The sequence below is a fragment of the Gamsiella multidivaricata genome (genome assembly GCF_025024155.1).
Source record: "Gamsiella multidivaricata strain RSA 2152 chromosome Unknown BC939scaffold_29, whole genome shotgun sequence".
In the NCBI taxonomy this organism is placed as follows: domain Eukaryota; kingdom Fungi; phylum Mortierellomycota; class Mortierellomycetes; order Mortierellales; family Mortierellaceae; genus Gamsiella; species Gamsiella multidivaricata.
Window position 1 is genome coordinate 368258 of NW_026251737.1, and position 26275 is coordinate 394532.

At 48.2% G+C, this 26275-nt stretch overlaps 7 protein-coding genes across 7 annotated transcripts; 3 read left to right on the forward strand and 4 right to left on the reverse strand.

The window, feature by feature from the left end:
* Nucleotides 1–1028: 1028 nt before the first annotated feature.
* Nucleotides 1029–6412, reverse strand: BC939DRAFT_450304 (P-type ATPase-like protein). Its single transcript, XM_051555510.1, has 9 exons — nt 5999–6412; nt 5533–5759; nt 5303–5428; nt 4770–5208; nt 3560–4680; nt 2900–3472; nt 2431–2810; nt 1865–2334; nt 1029–1771 (listed from the first exon to the last, which is right to left on the reverse strand). The coding sequence occupies exons 1-9, from the start codon at nt 6279–6281 to the stop codon at nt 1338–1340; spliced, it is 4053 nt and encodes a 1350-aa protein (XP_051412723.1). The 5' UTR covers nt 6282–6412; the 3' UTR covers nt 1029–1337.
* Nucleotides 6413–6763: 351 nt separating this feature from the next.
* On the forward strand, nt 6764–8225 carry BC939DRAFT_450305 (uncharacterized protein). The gene is made up of 4 exons (XM_051555511.1): nt 6764–6914; nt 7139–7253; nt 7732–7881; nt 7993–8225. The coding sequence occupies exons 1-4, from the start codon at nt 6805–6807 to the stop codon at nt 8107–8109; spliced, it is 492 nt and encodes a 163-aa protein (XP_051412724.1). The 5' UTR covers nt 6764–6804; the 3' UTR covers nt 8110–8225.
* Nucleotides 8226–9342: 1117 nt separating this feature from the next.
* BC939DRAFT_502835 (uncharacterized protein) lies at nt 9343–10657 on the forward strand (the record flags this gene model as incomplete). Its single annotated transcript, XM_051560330.1, has 3 exons — nt 9343–9514; nt 9646–10071; nt 10176–10657. 3 exons carry the CDS (start codon nt 9343–9345, stop codon nt 10655–10657), a joined length of 1080 nt encoding a protein of 359 aa, XP_051412725.1.
* Nucleotides 10658–10835: 178 nt separating this feature from the next.
* Nucleotides 10836–14170, forward strand: BC939DRAFT_450313 (uncharacterized protein). Its single transcript, XM_051555512.1, has 3 exons — nt 10836–11762; nt 12552–13120; nt 13218–14170. Exons 1-3 carry the CDS (start codon nt 11222–11224, stop codon nt 13833–13835), a joined length of 1728 nt encoding a protein of 575 aa, XP_051412726.1. The 5' UTR covers nt 10836–11221; the 3' UTR covers nt 13836–14170.
* A 2915-nt stretch (nt 14171–17085) lies between these two features.
* Nucleotides 17086–20386, reverse strand: BC939DRAFT_144099 (uncharacterized protein). Its single transcript, XM_051550171.1, has 5 exons — nt 20156–20386; nt 19753–19904; nt 19156–19216; nt 17879–18427; nt 17086–17772 (listed from the first exon to the last, which is right to left on the reverse strand). The coding sequence occupies exons 1-5, from the start codon at nt 20260–20262 to the stop codon at nt 17238–17240; spliced, it is 1404 nt and encodes a 467-aa protein (XP_051412727.1). The 5' UTR covers nt 20263–20386; the 3' UTR covers nt 17086–17237.
* A 1983-nt stretch (nt 20387–22369) lies between these two features.
* Nucleotides 22370–24117, reverse strand: BC939DRAFT_450321 (uncharacterized protein). Its single transcript, XM_051555513.1, has 2 exons — nt 22813–24117; nt 22370–22512 (listed from the first exon to the last, which is right to left on the reverse strand). The coding sequence occupies exons 1-2, from the start codon at nt 23813–23815 to the stop codon at nt 22466–22468; spliced, it is 1050 nt and encodes a 349-aa protein (XP_051412728.1). The 5' UTR covers nt 23816–24117; the 3' UTR covers nt 22370–22465.
* A 429-nt stretch (nt 24118–24546) lies between these two features.
* BC939DRAFT_450323 (uncharacterized protein) lies at nt 24547–25370 on the reverse strand. The gene is made up of 2 exons (XM_051555514.1): nt 24992–25370; nt 24547–24901 (listed from the first exon to the last, which is right to left on the reverse strand). Exons 1-2 carry the CDS (start codon nt 25314–25316, stop codon nt 24759–24761), a joined length of 468 nt encoding a protein of 155 aa, XP_051412729.1. The 5' UTR covers nt 25317–25370; the 3' UTR covers nt 24547–24758.
* Between the last annotated feature and the right edge of the window lie 905 nt (nt 25371–26275).

Below are 26275 nucleotides of genomic sequence, written 5' to 3' on the forward strand. Positions count from 1 at the left end.
TGCTATCAACCTTCTGTTGTATCTGCCAAAACGACATTAGCCTCGTTCAGAAAACTTGACGAGGGTAGATTCGACCTGACCCCCATTCCAACAATACACCTTCGGTTCTTTTCGCAAGGATCCATGTAGCCGCATCAATGCAATTGACAAATGACTGCAGCAGGAACGTTTTGTGGAAGGAAAGGTGGGTACAGTGTCGATCACTGACGCCAAGAGGAGAGGATGGGGCTCTTTTCTTTTTCTTTTTCATTTTTGTCCGGTTTTAACCTCTCTACCTTTGTATCACTTCAAACCAACCCTACACTGTGTTTGCATGCTCGGGACTAGCTATGGGACGACAGATGTAACAGCCCGATTTTTGCGCCCAGCTGTGTGGCATGTCTTAACGCCCAAACACAAACACAAGTAGAACTGCAGCCGTGGAGAACAGTGAAAAAAAAAACTGGGTCCTATCCACAATATCTGTTTCCCATCAGCTCAAAGCAAGAATTCGACGCCTTTCATCTAACCGGAAAGATCCAGGTGCCACTTTTTGTGTAGATTAGGCCTATCTGTGTATCGGAAGCAATCGTTGTCCACCGAATTTTTGGGTCCGACGATGATATCATCTTCAGACGGACGTGCAGTATCCTTAACGATGGGGGAGGGGTTTCTCCCGATCGAAAAGGACTCCGCAAATGCTATCCACAATAGGTTTATTCTCCCTCCAGGCAGCCTCATCCATCCGCCCGAGCTCGGCCCTAGACCACAGTGTGGTGCAAAGGAGGAGCGGCCTGGATGTAAAAATAACACGGTCTCATTGTTTTATGCGTCTCCTTTCGCTAAACTAAGCTCATCTCTGCGATAACCGGAGCTTCAAACACCAGTTGGAACCAGCGAACGGGGCCGCATCTTGGTTAAGATACGTACACCTTCATTGTACAATGCTGAACATCTGCTCGCGACATAAGACTTTTGATTAGAAACGCCTATTCATTTTCGAGTACAATCGCCGAATCAAAGTCTGGATCATTAAAGTGCGTATTATCCCTCCTTCTACAAATCAATGTTCGTTGTTTGTCAATATGACCTCCAGTCCAAAGGCTTTTGAGCTTCAACGTTTTCTACGTACAGTCGCGACTAGACATCCTGCAATATATCCTTCACCTTGCCAATTTTGGTTTCCCCCGCATTCTTCAAAAAAAAAAAAAGTCTAGAATTGAGCAACAAGGATTGGCCTCCACGCCACGTGCATTTGGTAATGCCCTGACTATCTATTTTTTTTTCTCCTAGTGCCTTGGTCCATCAGTTTTTCTAGGCCTCTAGGTTTTATTCTTTGTTTAGGCCTCCTCTCGATGTCATAGCTGATTCATCTCTTCCTCAACCTCTTTATAGATCTTGGTCCCCTTCGGTCTTACCGCTCTTTCCACCACAAACTCATCCCCTGCCATCAACGGAGCACTCACAGAGGTGTCCGACGAATCGACCTCAACCCATGTCTGATGGCTGTGACCTCGCTGTGCCTGCTGGGAGATGCTGCTATGATTGTTACTCTCCGCTTTCCGACGAGCACGTTGGACGAAGCCTCCGATTACTGAGGCAATGTTCGGGAAGAAAAAGTGCTCCGCAACCAAGGCGAGGCCAAGGTTCAATGCCGCCATGAACAAGATAAAGATACGGAAGCCAAACGGGATATCGAGCAGCTGCATGAAACTCGACAGCCAGTCCGTAGGGAAGAGAACCATACCGGCAGACAACAGGACCAGTCCAATGGTGATGAACACAAATGGGCCTGGATACATGGTAAACAAGGAGACTGTTGTTAGCAAGATGCCCGACAATAACCATGGGAAAATAAAAGGCATAGGAATACAATAGCGCTTACGATTCGAGGACATAGGCTTTCTGTAGGGCGGTCCAACACTGAAAACAATCGCCATCAGCAAGTACTGAAAGATCGACAAGAAGAATAAACTGGTGTTTTCAAAACACTCAATGTTCTTCTGCCCCCGCTCATATTTCGGAGGTCTATACCATTCCTGATGACGCACGATCCAGTACAAAGTCGCTTGGAAACATCCCTGGATGAGGATCTGTCCAATCAACGACGTCAAGACTTTCTTCGACACCAGGTTGGCAGTCGGGCGTTTGGGACTCAAAGTCGAGAACGCCTCGGTGCGACCCATGAACACTGCAATGGGCAAGATCAGCACCAGATCAATATATAAGAACTGAAAGTCGCCGAGATTGGATGCGAACGCGTACAAGAAGCTGACAGTCGTGAACTGGATGATACTATAAAGCGCCATGTACTTGAAGCAGCTGAAACTAGTCACCAACGCAGCACGACCCTCCCTAGAACAACACAGATAGAACAACAAAGCCCGTTAGTGCTTGCTTAGGACAAGACAATACTTCCGAAAGACTTCACTGGCTGCAGATCAAACTTACTGAATGACTTTGACGACACATCCGATGTCATTCGATCGACTCGTGAACGGTGCTGCAACGGACGCTTCAGCTTCGCTAAGACTGATCCCAACGTCTGCAGCCTTGAGGGCTCCGCAATCGTTCGCTCCATCTCCACAGAATCCTACGCAGTATCCGATCGCCTGGAGGTTCTCCACGAGCTCGTGCTTTTCATCCGGTGACATGCGAGCGAAAATTTGACCCTTGACGAGCATTCTGTTCAAGGTCGAGGTCGGAGCATAGTCAATCATCCAACGGAAGCAGTCGCCCGTCACCGCAAGGACGTAGTCGTTCATCAGATGAATGTAGGATGGGAATTCTGGGCCTCCACCCGTAGTATTGCCCGTCTCTATCGTAGCTGGCTAGAAAATGATGAACGAAAAGAACAAAGTCAGTAACCAGTTCCCTCTCTTAAAAGGCAGTATAGAAAGCACTCATAGTTGCTGCGTACCTTGAGAGTCATAGAGTCCAAAGTCATGCGGTTGTCGTCAATGTTCTCCCAAACGATCTTCGAGTTCTGAGTAGTCGAATCTCCAAAAACAAACCTCGGGGCATAAACCTCCCTGGCCCGATCAATCAGTCCACACTCCCTGGACACACTGATAGCAGTAAGGACATTATCCCCGGTGCACATCACCTTTCGAATTTGAGCGTTGGTAAGGGTGGCGATCACTGGCGCCGTGGTTGGCTTCAGCTTGTTTTCAAAGACGATGAATCCAAGGAACGTCAGCTCGCTCTCCACCTGCTCTCGCTTGATGCGTTGCGCGCGGACGAAATTCAGGGCGGGCATCGGCTTGCTGGCGCAAGCAATGACGCGGTACCCATGATGCGTGTAATAAGAGAGACGCTCTGTGTAGTCGGCTGGCAGGGATTCTTTCAAACAGATATCCGTCATGGCTTCAGGCGCACCTTTGACGTAGATCTCCATCCCCGGACTGTGCAGCTTCTTAACGATGACACTCATGCGTCGAAGGGACGAGACAAATTCAAAGCAGCGGATAATGCCAAGTTCCAAGAATGACGCCTACATTAACAATACAATAAGGTATCGTCAGTATCACATTGATCTCACCTTGCGCATCCCAAAACCTCCCATTTTTTGGGTTCTTACCGATTCGTTCATCTCTGTTGGGTGGTGCGAGAGCACTTCGTCCAAATTAAACTGCTTAGTACCTGGAGGTCGAACAATGGTCGATACAACGCTTCCTCCGGAACCCTTATTGCGTTGCGTGGGATCCTCAGGGACTTCAGAGGTTCTCATACCCAGACCACCCTCCTCCAGAATCCATTGCGTGAAATCGAACATCTTGAGATCCAAGGGATCACCGATGAGCTCCCCTCCAAGGGACTTGACAGAGTGACAAGTCGCCATGGTATACAGAAGCGAGGTACGCTTGTCCTGGGTAGAATCCGATGCCTGAGACAGATCCCTTGCATGCGTTATCATGGATCCAAACAAGCCCGTCTCGCTATTGCCACACTGGACGCCCAAAATATCCAAGCCATCCTCGGTCAAAGTTCCTGTCTTGTCGAAGCACATGCAGTTGATCTTGCCGCCAATATTCACCCTCGTGGGACTGATGCAAAAGATGTTTGAGCGTCTTAATCTCGCAATCGCAAAGCTAGTGCCGATCGACATGGTCGCTGGAAGAGCCGGTGGAACAACAATCGTAATCAGATCCAACGCCTTGATAATCATCAGTCTGAGAGGAACACCCATCCTGATAAAATTGACGGTGGAGACCAAGAAGCCGCAAAAGGCGATACACGCAAGGATGCCGATGAACCGGAATGAGTCACGATAGAACTGAAAGTCGTTTGGCTTAGGAAAAAGCATCGATCGGATAAGTGTACCCTTGGTTGTGTTGAATCCTGTGCGCACAACCATGGCCAACCCCCTTGCTGGTTGAGCCATCCCATATTCAGCATCGTCTGTATTGAGTGTCTTCTTTGCACTTTGTCCTGGACGGGCACGAATGATCTTGGTTCCAGAGAACAAGAAATGTCGAGCGAGGTCGGAGGGTATGTTCGCTATGGACAAATCCAGTAGCTGTAATCCCCTTTCTGTGACCGGGATCTTTGAGACTGGCACGGACTCTCCTGTTAGCATGCTTTCATTCACGATGCAGTCTCCGGTCAACAAAACAGCGTCGCACGGAAATACTGAGAGCTCCGTGTCTGTCATCTCGAAAACGTCTCCTGGCACCAATTCCTCTGATCCGACGTAGCGCCCTATGGGAGTAAGCATTTGATTAATACCAGGTTTAGCAAAAGAACAAGATGAGCATGCAGCTGTGTGCTTACAAAAAGATGCAACGTACATCTGCCAGTCCTACAAACTTTCACGTTGCAGGTAAACCTCGACATATTACGCATGCGCTTCATGGTCTTTTTCGTCTCAATCAGTTCCGAAATGACGGACACGGTTGAGATGACAAGAATGCAGGCTGCGTAGTAATAATAGTCATCCGCGAACCAAAGAGCCATCGAAAAGACCTGGAAGATGTAGAACGGATGAAGCACCTCCTGAACGAGTAGCTGTCCAATCGTCTTTTCCTGAACATCGATCAAATTCGAACCAAAGACCATGGCTCTTTCCTGATAGGTCTCCCGCTCCAGTCCCCGCTCACACGTAGTGATGCTCGACCATTCAGAGTCCTTCCAGTGCGAATTCTGCATGAACATATGCGCCACAGGATTGTAGATGAACCGAATATACTGGTAGTCAAAGTACATCATGTCGTGCATTACTCTTGTTAACTAGTGTTGAACAGGTAGATGGGGCAGGCGCATTGGTTAATGCCGATGCTGCATCAAAACTATACATATATCACTCAAGTGTCGTGCATATTACCCTCGCATCATCGTATTCCTCATTGTCCCCTAGCTTTTCCATCTGCTCAGGGCTAAAGACAGAGCTGATAGGTCCCCCGTAGTACTTGCTGGAGATTTTCTCCATCGCCGTCTGACCCCACTCGTTCTGTAAGTCGAAAAAAGGTATGCTACGTTATGGTTCGCCCTTTTTTTTTCGAAGCAAACATGTGTTATATTGACCAGTGCGATGAGGGGAATACAAAAACATACCTCGACAACAATAAATCCTGCCTGACCCATGGTGCATTTCCTGGCCACAAAGGAGATGTAGTACTGAGGCATCCATCGTCCAAGTAAGAAGATGATTCCTCCGCTCAAGATGCATGCCAAATAGTAGAGGTAGAGACGGGACTGAATGATCCTGTATCCCAAAAATGTCAACTGTACATCCTCCTCCTCGAGAAAGATATGCTGGACACATCGATCATGAATGGGATCTATGAAGAAGGGTGCAAAAGTGAGAAGATATGTAAATGTCAACTTTCGATAAGAATCGTTTTCCGCAGTTTGCATGCCATGGAGATAGTTCCGCCCAATGGGCTCATTGAGGCATTAGAGTTATTCGTTACTCAAAGACAGAACGGATGCAGACCAAGCAAGGCAAGCAAACAAGCATGCACTCAGCATAATGTGCACTGTCAAGTCAATTTTTTTTTTCTTTTTTGTTATCGCCTACCATGGGCAGTGGGCCTCTTGCCAGCATTCTTCTGTCGAGATGACTTAGTCATCACAGGCTGGATCTCGCTGATTCCATCCTCCTCCTCGTCCTCTTCATCCTCTTCGTCCTCGTTATCGTCGCTGCCGGGATGTACTGGGTGGTACTTTTGAAAGCTGGTTGTGGTCGAGCGTTGAGGGATCCGAGAGTCGTCCATGAGGATCCCTTCCACCTGGCTTATAGATTCGACATGCTGTTCGAGCGAGCGAGTCGAGAGTGGGTCATCCAGTGGGGTGTTGACCATTAAACAGCGGGCTGGTCGAGGGTGGTGTGGTGGTGTGCTGGAGTCAGTGAGGTAAAAAAGAGTGAGCGAAAAGCAGATGCGGAGAGGGGGACGAGTGCTTTTGAAGGGAGGGTGGAGTGTGAAAGAGGCAGGGTGCAGAAAAACAATTTTTGAGTTCAAAATGTCTGTTCTTGCTTCCTGTATGGTGCCGCACTGCAAACAAACAGCATGATCACGCCTCTACCCTGGGCTGGAACGGACGGAGGCGAGGAGCACCGGATTATTCCCAGGCCACCCCAACATCTGGGATGATGCTGGATACCCCCCAAGCTCTGCTTCACCCCCGCGACGCCTCGCTCAGACTGCACGGGTGCGTCTTTGCTTGAAGCAAGAAACAAGACAAAACCATCGCCGTAATGGGATTGAACCATTGTTCGGCTGCACGTGACACGATGGGTTTGTTTCGAAGCGTCCGTGTTTCGTCTTGTTCCTTCACTTTCTCATCACTTGCATCCATCCATCCATCCCAATCCTTCCGTCCGCCATGAGCGAGCAGACATTCACCGACTCTGAGCACCGTGGCCGCGATGCCAGCCCTGACAGCACCGGATCAAGATCCCCTCGTCCAAGAAGCCGCTCCCCAGCACGACACAGGTTTGTCCTCTCTCTCCGTTACCTTACTTCAACACGTCGTCCCCAGACAAGCAAAGTTGATATGCATAGCATGTTCTTGCTGAGAAGTAGTGCCGACTGTCGCCAGTTTCTTCGCTCTCTCTCTCGCGTGCGCATTTTCATTTCACCGCTCGACAGACGACCTCGTCCCACTCGCTCAACTGACTGATACACCTCCGTTCAAACAATAAACCCCTAACAACCAGCAGCGACAATGCCATCGACGAATCCATCAATCCTGGAAACAACCTCTTCGTAAACAGCCTCTCCGTCAAGACTCAACCCAGCGATCTCGAGGACTTGTTCGGCAAATACGGCAAGGTGAGCGGACCAAACAGCACGCGACACCGCTCGCTTCAATTGATACAAGCATCGATCTGCAGCGACTTTAATCGTCTTGGTCCTACCACAAACCAGCCTGGGAGTCTCGCCTCGCTATCTCTTTCAGCTCTCAACCCTCTGTCTTCAGATCCAAGGCCAGCAGAGAGAGGGGACAGCAGCAGGCCATTGCGAACCGATCTTACCTATGCTTTGTGGCTCACCTTGAATCTTACTCACGCCCTTGCAGTCGAAGTTTTGTCTTTATCCCTTTCTCGGAAGCAGGATTGGGAATGTTCAAAATGAAGATTGAAAAGGGCGTATTTTTTCTATTTCGACCCACCAGGCGGCGGCTCTATTGTTGCCTTTCCCATTCTTCGTTTCCTATGCCCCTTTCTTCTCTTCCTAGATCCCACCCTGCTACTCTTCTCCTGAACTTTGCAAACTGACGCAGATGCATTTCGATGGATGTTATTAATAGGTCGAGAAAGTCCAGATCATGTATGATCCCCACACTCGCGAATCCCGGGGCTTTGCCTTCGTGACCATGGTCCGGGCTGAAGATGCCGATGCAGCCATGCAGGTCTTAAGTGGATTCGAGCTCCATGGACGCGCCATGTCTGTCAACTTGGCAAGTGCACAACGATTCTTGCTGCAGATATTATTGTTGCTGGATTCCTGAATTCTGTCGAATGTCTAACGCGCCTTTGTGGTCTTTCAATCTGAATCCTGCCCTCATTAGGCTAAACGTGGTCGTGCCAGGACTCCAACACCGGGCCAGTACCGTGGACCCCCCAAAAGGGAAAGGGCCATCGGTGGTATGCCCGGCTACTATGGCTATGGTATCGCATTCGAATGAATCTGGCGAAACCAACTGTTCTCGCCTTGTGAGAAGACATTGAACTGACCAAGCACCGTTTCGGGTTTGGCCTCTTATTCCTCAATGAATATAGATCGTCGCACGGACAGGTTCGATCCTCGCTATGATCCTCGTGGACCAGATCCAAGGGACTACAGAGGAGGACCTATGCGAGACTATGCTCGTCCTGCCCCATATGACAGGTATGATCGTTACGACAGGTAAGGGCTTCAAAACAATTTGTCAAAGGCCTATGGGACAAGAAGATCTGCAGCCACTCTTATTTTGTCGCAGACAAGAAAAAAGTGGTCTGTGGTTGCTATTGTCCTTGTGCACTTGGTACCTTGCGAGGGCCTTTTGAGTCGCTGCCTTGTTTGATTTTTGTGGCTGTAATTGTACCATGACCTTTTTGTTTGCTAATCTCACGTCTTGCTTCTCGGCGCTTTCTTATGGTTTGATAGGTGGGCGGGAGGAGCTGCATCCAGATACGACGACCGTCCTCCTCGCGATTACCGACCCCCCTATGGAATGGACCGTGGCTATGACGACCGATCGGGATATGACCGAGGCTACGATCGTCGTCCCCCTTCTGGCTACGACGACAGATACCGCCGATACTAAAATACTAGAGCGACGGGGCCAGCGTGTATTGAGCTACATTGGACTGACGCGACACGAACCACTGCGCAGTCGATTTCAGTCGTGTCTCGACAACAGGGAAATACACATCTACTTGCATCCACTATCTCTAACGACCATCAATCCACCAACTTCACCACCACCAACCAACTAACCAAACACTATCGACACTATCAATACTTGATACAATCTGCTACAAATGGATAAACTAGTGCATTTGGAGTCCAGAACGCTATGCCTCAATAAATTTAAGTGACCTGCAGTCATCAAGGAATGTCCACTTGCAGGTTGAATAGGCAACCCATAGGTCAAGTCAATCGAAGTAGATGTTGACCGCAGCAAACGAGAAACGAGAAACGAGAAGAGTTTACCGGGTATTGCGAAGACCTCTCTGTCATCAAAAATGGCACACCGCAGCATGGCTGTTGCCAGTATAATATCAAGATTGGATCACCACTGCGCAGTCATGAAAACATTCAAATACTCCAGTCGTTTGACACTTTTTTCTTCTATTCTAAACACCAATTCCAACATCGCTCACAAGAACGCTGCACTGCCTCATCATCCAACAGGAACAAAAGCAACATTAAAAAAATGAGTTCTAACAATCTTCTCAGCAATACCCGCGTCGTCCGCGCCAGCTACGCTAACAAGTCTCATGTAACTAAGGCCCAGTTCAGGGTCGAGACCCATCGAGATATCGACCTCGGTAGTGTCAAACCAGGCGAGGTCATCCTTCGTAACCTTTACCTCTCGCTCGATCCTTGTAAGTAAATTGTCTCTCCCCCTCCCTCCCCCTCTCGAACCTCCAAGGGAACAACATGAAGCGTTTTGCACTGTAACCACTTGAATAATTTTCTCACGACTGATCACTCTTTCTTGGTTCAAAAATAAAAGATGTCCGACTCACGCTGGACGAGACTGGCGCCAACGTGCCAGCCGCTTGGCGTCAACTGAACGTCCCTTTTTACGGCCTCGGCATCGCCGAGGTCGTCGCTTCAGGGGTCGTAAAATACCCCGTCGGCGCTCTGGTTTCGGTCAACACTGGCTATGAGCAATACACGCGCGTCTCCGGACTGGACGACCCCAAGACGCAGACGGATATTCGTATGTTGCCTGCGCATGCGCGAGATGAGTCCAGGGGCGTGCCACTTTCGAATTATATTAGTGCATTAGGCATGCCTGGGTTGACGGCGTACGCAGGGTTGAAGGTTTTGGGAGTCCAGTCTGGGAAGACCATCTTTGTGGGATCGGCTGCGGGGGGCGTGGGTCAGCTCGTCGGCCAGCTAGCCAAGATCCAGGGACTTACAGTTATTGGATCAGGTAATGTGATGAGCGGTTGTTTTTCGATATCAACGAATGTATATGGCCATTTTTTTTTTCGATGCATGGACTAATCGTTCGGTTTCCTGCTTATTGCTATATAGCCGGCACGGATGAGAAGGTCGCATGTTTGGTCGAGAAGCAGCATTTTGACGGTGCATTCAACTACAAGACCGAGAACATCCGAGAGGCGTTGACACGTCTGGCACCTCAGGGTATTGACTACTACTACGACACCGTCGGAGGTGAAACCCTGGACATTATGCTGGACCTGATCAACGAAAAGGGTAAGATCCTGTCTGTGGGTATGATCTCGCAGGAGAACGGCGAGGAGGCTTACCCAATTCGCAATCTCAGATTGATTGCAAGCAAGGGAGTGTCGATTCTAGGATTTATTTACTGGCATCATTTAGAGTACTTTGAGAACGGTGAGTTGGACGCGACATTGAGGCCATTGCTGGAGCGTAAGGAGATTTATTATCGGGAGGAGGTGTTTGAGGGCATTGAAAATATACCGGAACACTTTGTGAATATGCTGGAGGGCAAGTATGCGGGCAAGGTGATCATCAAGATTGCGGACTTGTAGGAAACAGGACAAATAAATCTACATTGACCAAATAGCGCAACGGAGAGCGTGCAGAAAAAAGTTACTTGAATATTGGTGAGTGGAGCCCCACGAGGAGCTCCAAAAGTCGCGCTCCCGTGTACTTGGAACGGGATGCAGCTCTGGAGCATAATCACCACGAGAAAAATAGATGCCATCTTTTTGAGTCCGGCCTGGCTCCCTTTCGACTTTGGCTTTCTTCGCTTTCTCCAAAGCTCTTTCCTACATCTCTGCTTAATTTCTGATCTGCTAGCGCGAATCAATGTACGATTTTGTTTTCCCCTTCCCTTCATCCATGAAACGTACTTTTCTGTTCTCCTCAGTCGTTTTCTCCTTCTTTTCTGCTTCGGTGCCCTTGATCCCTCTTTGCTTTCTCTTGTCCTTTTCACTTCCATTTCACTTGCAGCATCGGCATTCACGGACCCACTCCTGTTGTGATCGAACAGATCCTCCTTCCCTCCTCAACCTCACTATCATTTCATACCTGTCCCTAATCTTCCTCTCTCGCTCTCGCTAACGATAACATCGCGGCAGAGGCACTACACGATGCGGTTCACATCCCTATCCCTAATTCTGACGGTGTCAACGATCCTCTCATACACACCATCCTGTCGCGCCCAAGGCACCCTCCCTGCATCAACCTCTTCGATGTCAGAAGCCCCAGCAGTGGCACCAATAACACAACCTGTAGATTCGGAAGATCACCCCAGGATCATTTTTAGCAAGGAATCCAAAGTTCCTGTCTCGGCAATGATGCCCGCTGCAAGCGCACCGCCATCACTGTCACGACGGTTTCTGATGCCGTCCCGTTTGCTTCCTTCGCATGAGGGTTCGAATAATGGAGATGGTGCTTTGAAATCGCACTTCGAGAGAGTAAAGCATTCGATAGAACAGCAGAATCAGCTGAAGAAGCAGAGGCAGAGAAGGGAGCATAAGCAAAAGCAGGAGCCGGAGAAACAACAGAGTTATGAAAGAAGGACGCTTGTAAAGACGGGACCTCGTCGGCTCACAGGCGAACGACGAGCGGATGACCCTTTCGATAATATGCTAGTACCTTCGGAAAACTTTTCGACATCTAATTCTAAAGGTAAGCTCCTCTTTGTTGTTTGCAATTACTACAGCACGGCCAATCTGTCCGATCGCATATCGAGTCGACGACAATGGCTAGTCGGTGGTGTAACTGATCCCTTGGATGGGCTTGGGTACCTGAGCCATTGAGGGAGCCTTTTTTCTTCATTTTTTGCTCGACACATTTTTGATATTGGGTGTTTTTCGACCCTTAGCCTTCCCAACCACTTATTTTGTTGATTATTTTTACGCCAAAAAGGACTGCATCACATAATCCGACAGGAAAAAAAAATTACAACGCTCAGTTTGCTCTTTCAACAAACAGGAGAAAACAAGGAGAAAAGAGAAAGCAAGAACGAAATTGTCATTGAGTTCTCGGGGGAAGGATGGACTCCTAAAAAAATACCTTTTACTATTATTTGGGCTGCATCCAATTCCTTGTTTGAAGAGCGGAACCTCCGTACTCCTTGCAGCAACAGCACATCGTATGCATTTGTGCGTCGAGAGGGTGGAGTGGTGCGTAACGTGAACAAAGAGATAACTCACAAGAGCGTCATTTTGTGCAGGACTCGGAAGCGTGGACACCGTATAGCATAGTATAGATAACCACGAGTGCGGTGAATGGATCTTCTAAAGGATGATATGATATACCTTGAGTTGAGCACGAGCCAACAACAATGCACGGACCAGCGTCGTTCATTTCCTTAGGGTCGAAACACTATTTTTTGGTGGCGCTGCCTACTCTTGGTCTTGCTAATGCTAACCATCCATCATGCTCCATTCTTTTGTAATCCCCATTGACATATAGGTTCACCTTCCTCAATCACCTCCTCCGCTCCTTCTCCACCATCATCGCCTCCACCTGCCACAGACTCTACCTCTTCATCATCCAACTCTGGGACATTGCCCACACCTGTTCCCGATGCACCCGTCCCAACACCTGTGCCAGACCGAACTACACCTCCTTCACAGCTCGCATCGACTCCAGACCTTGAGCCGACTCCAGAGCCTAAACCTGACACCCCTCCTACCACGACTATGACCACGGTGGACGCCCCAGAACCGAGCTCCGAATCTTCAAGCCCTGGAGACAATTCCGGAGCGGAAACGGCTAACGGCAACACGCATGGAAGGGATGGATCGAGTTCAAGCAGTGAAACTCGCCCCGAGGAGGCGCCGGAAACGGCAAAGTCGGGCGAAGGAGAGGCCGATGAGGATGAGGGAGAAGGATTGGGGGCGAATGGTAACAGTATGAGCCAAGGTCGAGCGACGGATAATAGTAAGGAGGATACTGGAGCGACTGTCGGGATTGTGGTGGGGGCAGTGGTTGTGGCGGGAATGATCGGTGTGTGGATCTTTCGCAAATGGAGGTTGTCGGTATGACATATTGAGAAAGACGACCGAAAGCGAGAAATGTGCAGAAGGACGCTATTGCAATCACTGACAACGCTTACCGTTATTTACTGACTGACAGCCATCGAGACAGTTCAAGTGCAAGATCGCGGGCAGCTCCAAGAGTAGTTCTCCCTGTGCAGGTATTCGTACCACAGATCCTGCCTCCGATTATTCTTGCCCAACTCCTCCGCCTCCTGCACACGCACATGCACATCCACAGATGAAGAATATTACCTCTGCCGCCACCGTGACTGGGGCCATATCCGCGGCTTCTGCAATGCCCGACTCGGCGTCTGAATTCCAGCAGCAGCAACAGCACCCTCACCTAGCTTTTCAGGAATGCTCTTCCAATGTAATGCACCCGGATGAATATGGGTACCAATATCACCAATACCACTACCAGTTGCAGATGAGTCAGCAGCAGGAAGAGATGACTGCGGGACAGTATGACGTGTACGGATACCAAGATCAGTATAACTCGCACCAGTACCAACAAGACCCACAACAGCATCAGTATCAACAGCAGCACCAGCATATGCACTTGGCGCCCGGTGCTTCTATGTCAGGTACTGGCGGTGGTAGCGCAGTGGGAGGCGCAAGGGCAGGCGGGGAGCAGATGATGGGACATAGCGCCTATGGATATGGGTCGGAGGACTACAGTCAGAACGATCAGTTTTTGAAGGAGCTGCGTGAGTGAAACCGCCGATCCGATAACCTTAAAAACAGAGTAGATCTTGATGCTGCGCCCAAATTTGGCACACTGAACGCAGAGAGCGGCAAGCTGGTTCTTCTTTCTTCGCATCTCCATCCGCGCTCACTCTCAATCCTCGATTATTATTTTAAATTTCTGATTTCACCATCTCAATACATTCAAGGAGGGGGTCTCATCATTTCCCTTTAGCATCTGCCTTCACATTTAAGCATATACCGCTCACTTTTTTCATTTAATCATTCCTACACTTTATCCATTGCATCTACTCATTTTACTTTATTCTAGCATATGCATATCAATAAACGGTAGCGAAGAGCGAGTGCCATAGACTCTTAAAAAAGGGGCCGTTGCCATTCGTATGAATGGTGCAGCCACGGACAGGAGATTAGGAACGGATAACAAGCGTTTTCAGAGTGATATAGTACCAGTCGCGAACACAAAGGCTTTGTTCATAACCAATCACTTATACCTCTTCTTTGTGCCGGAAATATATGTGGCCCTAAGAACTTTTATTGTATATGCATTTAACTTCTGGTACGCCCTGAGAATATGCTTCCGAACCAAGGACAACTTCTTTTATTAGTCCATAATTCCTTTCAACACACGTTTTGCTTTCCTCCATCCCACATACCGCTCGCTTCGTTATTCATAGCAACTTCCCTATATTTCGCCAACTTTGGCCAATCCGAACATTACATCCCTTGTTCTCCCAACTCTGTGTAATGCTGCTATTCGTAGTCTTTCTCAAGTCTTAAAACCTTTTTTTAATAAAATCTAAAGGTGGTTGAACTTTCCGCCTATTAACATGTACAATGCCCTCCCAAAAATTATGAGACTAGGGTTTAGAATACGACTGAAATGAGCTCGTAGACTGGTTCAATAAGCCATTGTAAAACCTCTTGGTCATTATCTTTCTTTCACTCCATCACCCCACCATCATGCCCAAACACCATTCTATCGAACTCAAGGGTCGTATCATTGGAGCCCACGAGTGGTATGACCCCATCCAACATTGCCAAAAAACACAATCTCAGCATCAAGGCAGTCCTTTTGATCGTGCAAAAGTGGGATAAAGATGGCACTGTTGTCCCCAAGAAGCAACCTGGAAGACCATCAATTCTTGGAGAACTGGATGTTGAGCAGCTTGTCAACAAGGTCAAGAGCGACAACCGTATGACTCTTCAAGAGATAGTTGCAAAGTCGCCCAAGCCTGTTTCTAAGAACACAATACGCAGAGTTCTCCATAACAGCGGGATCTTTTGTCGCGTTGCCGTCAAGAAGCCTCGTTTAGAGCCAAGGTATGTTGAAGCCCGATTATCACTTGCGCGAGATAAAGAATAGTAGACGTGGATTGACTGGGAAAGAGTCATTTGGTCTGACGAGTCTTGCTTCGAAATAGGCAAAGACTTCAGGACGATCCGCATCTGGCATACTAAAGAAGAGAAGTATCATCCAGAGAACATCCAACCTCGTCTTCGAAGTGGAAGAACGAAAATTATGGTATGGGGAGCAATCGCGGGGGGGAAAAATTTAGATCCTATCATTATCGACGGCGACAACAATAAAGGACCGGGATTCATCAACACGGTGTATGAGAAGGAATAAAAGAGGTTCATGCCGCAAGTGAAGAACGCCCTTTTCATGGAAGATAACGCGCCAGTTCATACAAGTAAGCACGCGAACAGTTGGCGGTTGAGGAACGGCGTTCAGATGATGTGGCCAACTAATTCTCCTGATCTCAACCCCATCGAGCACATCTGGTCGATTCTCAAGAATCGTCTCGACCGTCGTTCTAGAAGACCAACCAGCAAAGAAGAGATGATAGCCGCCCTTCATGAGGAATGGAAAAAAAAATATCCCCAGAAACCATCGCGAATCTCGTAGCCTCCATGAATAAAAGAGTAGCTGCGGTGCTGGAAGCCGAAGGAGGCTCAACCCGCTTTTAGTCCGAATGAATTGTCATCCCATTCTAAAATCCTTAGTCTCATAATTTTTGGGAGGGCACTGTACGTATGGCGTCCAGAGTGAGCCATCCTGGAGAGGCACCTATCCCCATCAATTTGATAGCCTGCCTCTATTGCGTTCTTTGAAGCCATTGGAGCTCGGTGGACGAGAAAGGCGTATTGGGTCTCATATACAGGTCCCTGGTCAATAGGTTCGAGGGCCCACCTATATATAGAGCTATACGTCGATGGGGGCACATGCAGCAGGAAAAAAAAAGTAGATGGTAGCAAGCGCGCAATAATCCTTAGAAACGAATTTATGCCAGGGATGTCCTAAAGGACCGAAAATGAACGGAGCAGTTTCGTCCGCCCACTTCTAGCGATTCAAACAAGGCGAAATCTTGACATGCTGCTAGTTTAGGATGACGATAGTGATAACGACGATGACGATGGAATCACGATCTCATCTTATGAAGTTATCAAGCGAGATTGGGATGTGGAAGAGGATCTAGTTACGATGACTTGCACAGATTTTACAAGCTGAGGATGCGGACAGGGCATATTCCGGCAAACTTCAGAGTGCTCACCCACAAGCTGGCTGCTGAAGATGATGGAAGGGACAATTGGTCAGAGGAGAGAGATCTACAGCATAAGATGGTAATTGCAATCGGTCTTAGTAGCTTTGGCATGGATCATGAAGCTAACTCTGCTCTACAGTACGTCTCGGCCGTTCTTCGTCTCGAATGTTTGTCACCAAATGTTTTTTTTTGTAGATGAAATGAGTTTCACAACTCGAAACAGCATCCCAGTTGCAAGAAGTGAGAAGGAAGCGAAGACGAAGGATAACTTTGCCGGCAGTGTCGCGACGAAGTGGCTGTTTTGCAAGGGCATTTTATCACGACAAAAATTGTACCGCCAACGTTTTCCACAAGTACTTGTCGAGGCCAGGAAAGACCCAAGTAACCCCAGTCAATCGATGCGCCTATCTTACACCTTCAACACCGACTCTAGGTTCTCCGTCCATGAAGCCGGGTAAGAGAAGGCTCCCAAGGGTCCAGGTCTGACACCTTATTCCGACATGACTACTCGAAAAAAAGAAAAGAAAGAAAAAAAAACACTCGCGGTACCGACTCCTCTGCTAGGCATGAACCTGCAATCCAAGGCAGGGAAAGCGAAAGGCCCAAAAGTAGAAACATACACGTATGTGTGTCAGCAAACACGCGTTCCATGACCCGTTCCACACACTTATGCCTCATTTTGCCCTTCTGACCTTTCCGAAAAAAAAAAAAAGGATATGCTATTCATTTTGTTGCTTGTTCTCAGCTATCGTATTTCTTTACTAGTATACAAACCTATTGTATTCCTTTACAAATATATGTTCAATGCGCGTAATATTTTCCTCCTTATTCAGTTTTTGACATTCCTTGCTGGGGTATCTCTGCTCTTAAGCAATCGCCTCCTCCGGATGGGCACCCACAATTCCTTCTTCATCCCCCTTGCCATCCGAAGAATCCGCCGCCGTCGAAACCGGTGACAGCTCTCCAGGCTCGACATCCGAAGACGCTCCCGACACCGACGCCGTATCGATCGATCGTATTGACCTTGCGTCCTGCTGTCTCTTGAAACTCTCTCTCGGCGATAATGAGGGCGACAGTGGTGACGATGGCATCCTCGACCGGGCCGTACTCTCCATACATTCGACCGCTCTATCAAAGTCCTGGTCACTGACCATGATATAATCCGCGCTGAAGGTGCTCAGATAAAACAATCCGACCCCATCTCCGCCTAACGGCCGCGAAAACTCGTTAACAATTCCACTTTCTTCTTCAATCCCCAAGGGACCATCACCGATCGAGATCAGCCGCCAGTCGCCCTCTTGGGTGTTGAGCGTGTGGTCTGGGAAGAGACTCATCGTTGCCTCGTCCATAATGATGCTCAATGTCGAATCCGTTTGTGTGAACGAGAAGAACCGATCATCTCTATTGTTTGGTATCCAACACAAAAATAATAAAGATCTGTTAGTGTTACACGAGCCACCAGATTGTCAATTCGTAAAAGTGAGCAATGCCGGTTACAGAGACTTGCCTGTTGTCGAAAAAGATGGATTCAAGCAAGCGGATGGCGAGCTGGTCCATGAGTCCATTCTCCATACTCGTGATATGCAAACGATATGGATAATTGATTTGGAATGGCTGTCGAGTCCTTGCGGCCCTGACACTCTCCTTCAATGACAATGACGAAAGCAAGGATGAGCCCAGACCCTGGATGGCTGCGTCCAGCACATGACTTCCATGACCACTCGTCAGTCCACTGTTCGGTCCACTAGTCGCTTCGCTTCCAATACCGCTATCCCCATGACTTTTGATGTCATCACCACCTCTAAGTGGACCCGAGAGACTGGACTGACGTCCGCGTGTGGTTGCAGCACCGAGCAATAGTGCGTCCTGAAGCGAGTTGATGTCTGCGGCACATGTGGGGAAGGTCTCCTCCCAGGACTGCAGATCTGAGGGCTGCAGTCCGGCATCTTCGAGAGGGTTGTTGCCGATGCTGAAGGTGGTGGTGAGGCATTCGAGCGCGCGTGTGAGGTCACACTCGGGCAGGAGTGTAAAATCTGCGTCGTATGTTGATATTTGCCTGTTAATGAAAGAATGCAAGGGACAGGATGAGGTCAGTTGGATGTAATACCAGCATGAACACTGATAGTCATTGGCCGATGTGAGAGAGTATACAGTCGGTAGTAGTAGAGCCGTGGTTGAGTATAGCATAGTGTGCGTGATATGTAATGTATGGAGTGAAGTAAGTGCGTATGCGAATTGTTCAATGTGCGTTCGGACACAATTAGAATCACTGGAATTTAGAGTTGTAGATGACCTCATCGCGTAAGAAACGTGGGGAAGGGAGACAGCCAATTTCACAGTATATGGTATATGTAATGAGTCCGATTGCTGCCCTCTTTAAGCACAGAGTTTACAACCAGCAATCGACATAATAAACAACAAGGTGCATGCAAAAGGGGAGGAGAAAAAGAAAAAAAAAAAGAAAGGGACCTCGTATAGTGCGCATAGTGCATTCGCACTAGACAAAAACGGGTGGTATCCGCATACGTTCAGTGCAGACATCCATTGCACCATTGGATGGGGTATTATACCATATCCTGCGTGCATTACTGTTGGATGGAATGGATGGACTTTGTTGTATTTCCCTCAAAATTTTATCCCCTCATTTTGTTTTTGGGTTGAGGTGCAGTAATAATAGTAGTAGTAGTAGTAGCCATTTGAGATGGATGTGGCGAGGCAGAGGCAATGGGCTAGCTGTAAAATGCGTTGTTTAGTTCCAGTCCTATGCAGGAGTGGCACACTTACATGATGGAGACATCGATGTCGGCCAATGGCTTGGAGACTCGGGGGACCACCTCGATCGCCGCTATGGGTTATGACATCGAAGGACATGAACATACTTTTCATCAGACCGGGGTAACTCTAGAAATGGCTAGAGCCAGCCAGGGCCACTCCAAGTACCCTTTCAGCCCAGGTGCTGGTACACGCCCATACCGTTGACAAGCCAATTTTAAACTGGGGGAATACAAAAATTCTGGAGAGATACCTCAAGAACAAAGAATCAATCACTCGCGAAAAAGAAACTGTTACACGAGAGTCTGGTAAATGGTGGGACTCGAGGAAAAAAAAAAGCCGGTCGGCGAATGCTGTCGCGCCTGGTCCTTTTGTAGAACCTCCCACCCACCCCTTAGCTCTTCGAGTCCAGAGGAGGACCCTGTCCTATCCTGAATGAATGCATGCATCTGTTGTTTCATTCGTCTTTTCCCTTTCTTTCCCTTTTGCAATGCATATGTTACCCTAGTCGCTTCTATTTTTTTGCGATGCATATCCCTGCCATCTCTCTTTTTTAGGGACGTTATCAACGTAATAAGCACAGAAGAAAAGTAAAAGCTATTCGCTTACCAATGCCCGACTCGCCGGGCTCGATCTGAACGGCCCGCCAGATCACATTGCATACATCGAGGACATCATCCGGAAAGCCAGGGATATGTGTCTCGTCCAGGATCAGCGAGACCTCCTTGTCGGTTTCTGTGTATGAGAAAAAGTGTTTTGGCCTGGGGTCGAAGCACGGCGTTCAATTGATTCAATGAAATGAATAAAATATATGCCACATCACGTCAAAGTACAAAAAAATGGATCAAGGTGCGATTAAGCAGTAACGTGAGCAAAATTGAACCATGCGTATACAGAGTTACAAAGGAGGTAGGAAAGCAAAGGCGAAAAGGAAGAGAACTCTGGTTAGTCGATGACGAAAAAAAATATATACAAAACAAAAGATGCTGGGTAACAAAATGTGTTTGATTACCCTGCTGGAAAGAGAACCAGTTTCATAAGCTGATGAGTGCAACGGGGGATATCGGTCTTTTCGATCGAGGCCAGTTTGAGGCGAAAGGGAAGGATATCAATAATCATTCTGGTGTCAAGAAAATAAGAAGAAAGGAAGTAGGATGGGTTGGGATAGGATGGGATGGGACCGAAGTGTGGAGAAGGCAGTTGTCGTCGGACAATTATTATTTTTGTTTTCTTTACAAATGCAAATGAGTGAGCAAACAGAAAAGACAACGGTCTCCTTTTATATGTGAATGTACAAGGCGGTATGTGCTGAAGATAGTGCCTGAAGGAAGAATGAAAGTGAAAAGGACTGGTGCCTGAGTATCCTGATCACGGAGGAGAGCACCAAAGTAGAATAAGAAAGGAGGCAGGCAGCTTTCGAAATAAATAAAAATAAAAAAAGCTGCTAATGATAGCGGCGATAATGATGAGTGATGAAGGAGAGAGTGAGGCAGGTATAAGACAAAATGTATCGCGCGAGAAATAGAACACCAAGGGAAACCACATACACCCTCCAAAAGATGAAAGTGATGAGATGCGGAATGAAGAATGGAGTTTGGTGGCAAAGGGAGCTGCTTAGTGCCGAATGAGTGGGTCGAAAGGTGATGGGAATGGAGAAGGCAAGAGAAGTAAGAAGGGACACCAAGGGAAAGAAACTTATTACAGTGCACTATGGCACTATAGCACCATGGCACTATGGCACAATTGACCAGCCATGACTTATTTTTTTTTCTTATTTTTTTTTGTGCTCGATTTTGTTTGATGAATGGTGCGATGGATGACTTGTGTCTGTGTTCTGTGTCCACCATGCAAAAAAAAAAAAAAGAAAGACCTGTCCTCCGATGCAGTGTATCCCTCTTTATCCTCGGTCTTTCGTGTATTGTATGTGCGACCATAGTATGTATGCAGTAGCACCATCTCAAGACACAGGGAACAGGGGACACACGACGGGGGTTACTCATTGAAGCACTGGAAGAGCTTCGCGCTTCCTGCCTCCTGCATCCCATCCTCTGTTTCCTCTATCCTTTCGCAGCCCATCGTATGCTTATTGCTATGTCATCTCATACCGGTCCAAGCGAAGCTCGGACACACATAGACTATCCCAGTCTGCCCGGAAAAGAGATTTACCATCCATCCTCACCTTCCATACTACATGTACGCTGCGCTACACTTACGCGACAGGTTGGATAATTTAGTCCGCATGGAAAACTAGAAACTAAAAGAAACGAAGAAGAAAGAGGCGGTGCGTGGAGAAGATGGCATGTTCGAACTTTTTCTTTCTTTCTTTCCAGAAAGTACAATCTAGTGGACGCGTGGCTGCACAGAGGAGAAACTAAAACGCGGGAGAATAGGAAGCAACAACAACCCCTCTACTTTCTCACACTCGCTTCCCTTCCTCCTCTTATTTGCTTTGCTTTGCTTTCTTCTTGTTTTTTTTTTTGCCTTCTAACACATTTAGATTGCAGAATAAAGAGAATAAAGATACTGATGGGTGCGTAAGTACACACCTCTGCCAGGCACAATGACATCAGACGGCTCAACAAGATTGGGACCTAGCCCGACTCTAGCGTGTTTCGAACGCACGCGCTGCCAGACTAGAGCGAAACCTTATAGCAGCGTATCCTGTCCGTCCAGGACACGAAGGATTTGAAAGAGGCCTAGACTGATGCCTGCCACTACTTTCCTTTGTCCAATGCAACACCCCCACCCCCTTCCACCTTTTAGTTTCCTTTTGCTGTCTTTCTATCTTGTCGGAAAGTACAGTGTCTGAGAGTTATTTTGGTTGTGCCTCCATCCTCCCCTGCTCTTTTCTTTTTTTTTTCTTTATTTTTTTTTTTTTCGTCAAGTCGTGTCTTTCGATCGTAGCAAGTAGGACGACAGAGAGTTCAGACTATAATGAAGGCTGGAGTAACCTTGCTCATGCTTTGGTAGTGTGGGCCTGAGCTTCACTATCTCCCAGGCAGGAAAAAAAGAAAAAGAAAAAAAAAAAAACGCTCAGATGCTTGTTCGGCTCTGTCTCCACACTCGCTTTTTTTTTTTGGTGGGGTGGGGGGTGAGGGAGGGGGGAAAGAAGAATCTCCATGCGCACGGATCCGGAGATCTGGAGGAAAAAAAAAAAAAAAAACATAGCCTTTGCCGGCGTGTTGTGCAGACATCCACGCATAACAATAAACAACATTAAACTGAGCCTTGAAAGAAGAGGGATATACTTTATTACGATATTTTACAATACCCAGGGAAGCCATGTTCCCCGCTGCTGATGTGTCTTTATTTTTGTGTCTCTTCAGCGCAGGTCGTCGTAAGGCTGCATCTGGAACTCATTCCTGTCGTCTATCAGCATCAGAAGAACAGCACGATGTTAGAATCCGCTAAATAATCCGCTTCTTTTGCCCTGAAAACGCTTTCATTTTTATAATGCTCCTCTGTGCATGCAACGCCCATGGATTGTTCCGCACCGCTTCTCTCTATGACAATCCCAAAGTGCTCCATCTAGCGTTCTTCCATGTCCTCACAAAATGGATCCTGAATAAACCATAATCTGAGGTAGCGCTCTTCTGTCCGCGCCCCGCAAAATGAATCCTGCGAATAAGCATATCCCACAATGAAGTACTATAACAAAATGCATTTTACCTTCCATGACCCTGCTCCACTTGCGAAGCTTCTGCCTCCTCATCCTGCGCTGGTAGAACACCGTTCCAAAATATGCCAGAGCCAATAATCCCACGATCGGAAGGATGACTTGCCAGGCCGAAAACCCGCTTCCAGAATTTGATGCAGCCTCCCGATGAAGTAACTGACAGGTCTTGTTCACGGACAAATTGCCATCCTCATACTCGCATCGGATCCCCGTTACATTCGCCGTCGCAATCGGCGAATTGTTCTCGTCCAGACCCAAGGCCTGCGGATTACACTGCCATGAAGACGTACAGCTCTGATTCAATGTCGGTCGTAGTTGACATTCGCCCATCATGCAGGCCAGATCCGGTTCGCAATTCGAGAACATCGTGTACCAAATCGTCGTCGCCTGATCGAACCGGGACAACAGCAAGTCCCTGGGTAGAGTACCCTGGATCAAGTCATACACCATCAGTGCCAGTCCTGGTTTGTCGCTGCTCTTCGGCATCTGGAAGCGCGTACAGTTGGTGTTCAGTTGCGAGCGCGGTCCAGACCAGCTGGGGACGGAAGGAATTCCAGAGTTGTTGCGAGCTAGGATGTAGCCCCAGTTCATGGTCTTCTCCAAACAGACCAATCCATCCTCGAGCACAAAGCATTCCTCGTTTGCGCCACAGTATGGCTTATCCAAGCAATTGACCGTGCCAGGCTCAAAAGGGTTCTTAGCTGGACCGGGTGTGGGCTGAGTAGGTAAGAGGACACTTGTTGATGTTGCTGGTACGGTGAAGGTCGAGGTCGTGGCGGACACTGATCCGGTTGAAATACTGGATGCTGTCGGTTCCGATGCAGACGCGGTTGTCGATCCGGCGTTCGCTGTTGTTGAAGAAGCAGCTGAGGTGGTTCCTACTGGTAAGATTGGAGTCTGGGCGTGCACCTCAGCAATGAAGAGTGTGCCTGAGAGGAGGACGAAGAACAGGGCCATGGCCGGCATGGTTGCTATCCGCGAAGCACGGGCGCTCATTGGAGGGAAAAAGAAGAGTGAAGTGGAGAGAAAGCCAGAGAGAGGCGATGTTCCGAGGGCAAGGAAGATATATACTCTTGGGAGACAAAGAAGGTGTAGGTAACGGGTATGAACTGAACGAGGACGAGCTGAGTGCTCGTGTGAGATGAGATGAGGTGGAAGGGATCTGTAGTGGTTTCCTTCCAAGATTAATGGCACATGGGTTCTCCACAGGGGGGGAAGGGAGGATCGATTAGCGCTGAAGGATGGGATGAACTGGGATGAGGATGATGAGGTGTTGAAAGTGACAAATCGAAATAAGGTTTAGACTGAGTGAGTGCATTAGGGCCGAGGCTGCATGCAAGTTTATCCCCTCTATTTACAGCCAGATCACCGGCAGCCAAGCGTTCATTCGGATATTTGACATTTGAGCTTGCCTTAAGCAACCCATGGCCCGAAGCCATATCATTCGCTGGACCTAGTCTGTGCTAGGACGCGACAATCATCCGCCTTTTGGCTTTTAGCTGCACACGAATAGACTCCAGGGTCCAGTACCATACAATGTAGGGTCGTCCCGTGGTGCAGAAAGGCGACGTGGGGCCTCTACTAATGTTAATTTAAAGAATAAGCTCACTACAGACGATTTGATCGAACTGAGAATTGTATGCGCTATAGCCTTGTTCCTGCGATCTGAGACTAAGCTCACTGTTCTACAGATTTGTTCGAAAGGGCGTTTTCTTTATCTTTATTTTCTTCCCTCTGCAGATGGCTAACGAGTGATCTGTTTGGCCGAAGACCCTGGAATTGGAATTATGAAGCGGTCTTTCAGATGGTCCACATAATGGATGAGCCTTTCAATGCCCTTCTCCATATCTATGTACCATTTTATGGTACGTTAATATCCGCGGAAAGCCCGCGGAAGATTCCTCTTTACCTGACGGTTTCTATCCCGCGTTAGTGATCACTACCATTGAAGGTGTCCCAAAGATCTTTCCAGATGCCACTGCCTTTTTGATCGTATCCATGGACTCCTCGCACTCCTCCATATGTTTCCAGATTGCTGATATCGGCATGTAGGTATTGCCACATACATCGGTACATTGGGATCTACGCGGACAAAGGAACTCCGCCTTAACTACTGTGCATAGATTGACGGCATCGAGGTACTGTTCTTGGCCCTCCACGCTCGACCGTTACCTGGCCGAGACTTGCGGGGTTCGGCAAACGCGGACTGGGTGACAAAGGAAACGATCCAGAGGAAGTCATGGCCTACCAGGACACACGAGGCGGACAAGCAGGTTCGATCCCCGCTAAGTGCAACACAGGGCAGGCCTGGACAGAAGAACCCTTTGATCGAGACACAGATCTGGGGCAAAGTCAATGAATAGAATTTGTGGATCATAGTGGCGAATGAGAGAGAACTACAAGCAAATGTAGCTTCTTCCGAGCACGAAATGGCTTTCTGCAGAGTCATTGACGCCATAATGTCCAAGAATAACAGACCGTACCATTCCCATCGCATCGTTGATCACATCGGCAACATAATAAACGTTGCTGATGCACACCACCTAGCACCTGACCTTCAGAGACAATGTAATTGATAGGTCTGTCTGGAGCTCCGTTGCCTTCTTCTGCTGAACCATCGCATGGGCCTCTAGGCCTCGAATATGTAGGTCACTCCGGGGGCCTGCTCGAGCTGCCGGTCGCTTAGCTCCCTTGCTTTTTACACACGGCTAAACAGATGAAAAAAATTGGTGGGCTGGTCGCGGTTGTTATCCCACTGATGTTGTCGGAGAAAGGTGTTGATGATTCGCCGCTGGTGAACATCAGTGTCATCGTATCTTCTCAGCAGGTTAAGAAGTAGCCCGAACTGATAATCGGCCTACTGCCGCATCGGCAGGCTCAAGTCAAAGCGATTCAAGACAAGGTAATCCTTCGTCCCCGACGACTATGCACATATTGACCTATGTAGTACATACGAGCAGAGAAGAGCACCCTTCACGTGGCGCAGACAGGGGCCACTTTATAAGGTACCGTCTGCCCTGGGAATAAGGATTCCTCTCTTGTTTTCTTGACTTTCTTGTCTGTAAGTGGATATAAGACTAAAATATTGCAGACTGGACCGAGCTGAGCAACGTCATGCAGTCTCCATACGGCTGATTATTGCCACAGGCGAGATAGAGCCCTTGATTTATCTCTTCCAACAACGAGTACGAAACCATCGAGGCTCCATCCACAAGAAAACGTGGCCGGCGTGGTGCAGTAACCCTAGCTCAGGGTAAAGAGGGCGGGGAACTCGAAGGTTGTATCAGGGTTAACACCACACATATCGGATCATGTAGGGTCGCATCCAAGGGTCAAGCCACGGTCGGTAGCGCTGTAAAAGGCAGTAATTGAAGGAGCTTCATCCTGAGGAACTGAGTTGCGAGGAGCAATAATATAGAGGGAATTAACAGTGAAAGAGACAAGAACAATCCAGAG